The sequence below is a fragment of the Echinops telfairi genome, unplaced genomic scaffold (assembly GCF_000313985.2).
Source record: "Echinops telfairi isolate 266 unplaced genomic scaffold, ASM31398v2 ScPeMD7_655;HRSCAF=1070, whole genome shotgun sequence".
Taxonomy (NCBI): Eukaryota; Metazoa; Chordata; class Mammalia; order Afrosoricida; family Tenrecidae; genus Echinops; species Echinops telfairi.
The window spans coordinates 4,412,949-4,415,869 of record NW_022104553.1 but is presented as its reverse complement, the minus strand read 5'-3'; the positions used below and the strand labels follow the sequence as shown (position 1 = coordinate 4,415,869).

General features: G+C 38.3%; 1 protein-coding gene across 1 annotated transcript in view; it reads left to right on the top strand.

Moving 5' to 3' along the window:
* KMO (kynurenine 3-monooxygenase) overlaps positions 1-2,921 on the top strand; it is a 76,638-nt gene that overhangs the window by 52,998 nt on the left and 20,719 nt on the right. The window contains exon 7 of the mRNA XM_004711764.2: positions 1,843-2,008. Within this exon, the coding sequence (XP_004711821.1) occupies positions 1,843-2,008 (166 nt within the window). The remainder of the gene's footprint in view (positions 1-1,842; positions 2,009-2,921) is intronic.

Genomic DNA, 2,921 nt, shown 5'->3' with positions numbered 1-2,921 from the left:
GGTCATTATAGTGAGGGTGTGGAGGGGGTGGGGGAGGAAACATTAAAGAACTAGAGGAAAGTTGTATGTTTCATCAGTGCTATACTGCACCCTGAATGGCTTCATCTCCTCCCTGTGACCCTGCTGTAAGGGGATGTCCAATAGCCTACAGATGTGTTTGGGACTCCACTCCATTACTCCCCCTCATTCACAATGATATGATTTTTTTGTTCTGGGTCTTTGATGCCTGATACCTGATCCTATTGACACCTCATGATTACACAGGCTGGTGTGCTTCTTCCATGTGGCCTTTGTTGCTTTTCAGCTAAATGGCCACTTGTTTATCTTCAAGACTTTAAGTCCCCAGATGCTTTTGATAGCTGGGCACCATCAACTTTCCTCACCACATTGGCTTATGCACCGCTTTATCTTCAGTGATTGGGTTGGGAAGGTGAGCGTCATGCAATGCCACGTTAATAGAACAAAGTGTTCTTGTGTTGAGGGAGTACTTGAGCAGAGGCCCAATGTCCATCTGCTCAAGACTGTAAATTTTTTATGGGAGTAGGAAGCCTCATCTTTTCCCTTATAGTACTACTACTTAAAAATTTCAGATTCATTCTTGATATGTGCTTTTTACCTATGTTACCCCACTAAATAAAATGCATAAATGCTGCCCAGTCTTTCTTCCTACTATCTTTAGAAGTTATGCCTTCTTTCCCCTCTTGCTCCAGTTCAGATTCTCATACCTGCACACATAAGGTATTGTAATCATCCTGTCCATTTTCCTTCTACAGGTCTCTTTCCACTTTAATACATCCACTATCTAATACATTTTTTTTAAATCGGCAACTTTTATCCATTATACCTCTAATAACATTTTTCTCTGTTTGCATGGATAATATATTTAAATTTTTTTGTATTAACATTTAAAATATTTTTCTCTTTCTCTCTGCAAAATGTGTCATTTCCTTACACATTTCCAATACCCTCAGCATGAGCCAAACTCGTTACTCACAGGAAATAGGAGTAGAGGTTGCTTACTTTACCTTCTTTTTTTAGAGAGTTCAATCCTTGGTCACACTTACATGGATTCACACATCTTTATTAATCAGCATGATTTTCATTAATTTTATTTTTCATAAGCAAATCTATGACTGAATGACATGTATTATTATTAACTTAATTTTACAGACTCTCAATTCCAAGCGTTAAGTCAAGGCTTCAAGCCATTCAGTCACGGCACTTGTAGTGAAATCAGAACAGATCCAAATTTTTTGGACTGTAGGGATACCATAATGATAACTTGATACCCGTAGGACATAGGTGATAGATTCTAGAAGGCAGAACAAATGATAACTGGCACAAGAAAAATTACAGGTCTCCATCCTAAATGGAAAACTTGGGAGAGGCATAATGAGTTATTTCATAACCTGATACAGAAGATTGGATTATTGTCAGGACTGTAGAGAGCAACACACATTCAAAGCCATGCATTCACTGCCATCTTTGGGCCAGGAAATAGCTACTGCTCTTTCTACCTCTGCCAGAAAAGAGATTTGGCTTCTATGCAACATGCACAATCTTTGTTTTATAAGAGGACATAAAATTTCTAACAGGTATTGGTGTATTTAACTCTTACATGTCTGACTTAGAGGAAGGCTTTGAATGAAATCATCGTTGTTCATTTATGGCCGAAAAAATGAAACAAAACCAAAATGGACTCAGAATTGTAAAATGTAGGTGTACCATAATAATATTGAGTTCTTAAGTCATCCATTGAACCACTATTTTCCATGGTCAAGTAGAGGTGCATCATTTTTACACTGTCGGACAAGTTTCTTGATGGCTAATTTTATTTTTCAGATCTGACAAAGTTCCTAAAGACATTACATATGACCTCATTGTGGGATGTGATGGAGCCTATTCAACGGTCAGAAGCCACCTCATGAAGACACCCCGTTTTGATTACAGTCAACAATACATTCCTCATGGGTACATGGAGTTGACTATACCACCCAAGAATGGAGATGTAAGTGATTTCTCCTTCTTATCTCTTTATCAGATGCTGCCCCCCTTCCTAAACCTGGGTACAAGCAGGATTTAGTACAATGTGGTTCAGTTTTGTGGTCGATCATAAATACTTGGCAAAAGAATAAATTATATGTATAATTATCTCTTTAATAATATCACTCTCACTCCCTTAACTTTGAATATGTTTTCTTGAGAAGGGAAGAATTACAACCACCCTCCTAGAAACACTCAAGGAGGATGAGGAGACTGTCATTTGTTTTGTCTTGGGAGAAAAAATCAGGATGGAAATAAATTTTCCAGTATACTGAGAATCAAAATGATTACAAACAAAATTAAATCTAATAAAAATTATATAAGTGAATTGCAAGTTGTTGCTAAAGCTAACAATATTTTAAAAAATCATTTTATTGGGGGCTCATACAACTCTTATCACAATCCATACATATTTCAATTATGTAAAGCACATCTGTGCATTTGTTGCCCTCATCATTCTCAAAATATTTGCTCTCCACTTAAGCCCCTGGCATCAGCTCCTCATTTTTCCCCTCCCTCTGCACTTCCCCCTCCCTCATGAACTCTTGATAATAAATTGTTATTTTATCATATCTTGCCCTGTCTGACATCTCCCTCCACCCACTTTTCTGTTCTCCGTTCCCAAGGGAAATGGTTATATGTAAATCCCTGAATCGGTTCTCCCTTTCTACCCCACCCTCCCTCCACCCTCCTCATATAGCCACTCTCAGCACTGGTCCTGAAGGGATCATCTGCCCTGGGTTCCCTGTGTTTCCAATTCCTATCTGTACCAGTGTACATCCTCTGGTCTACCAGATTTGTAAGGTAGAATTGGGATCATGATAGTGGGTGGGGAGGAAGCATTTAGGAACTAGAGGAAAGTTATATGTTTCATTGTT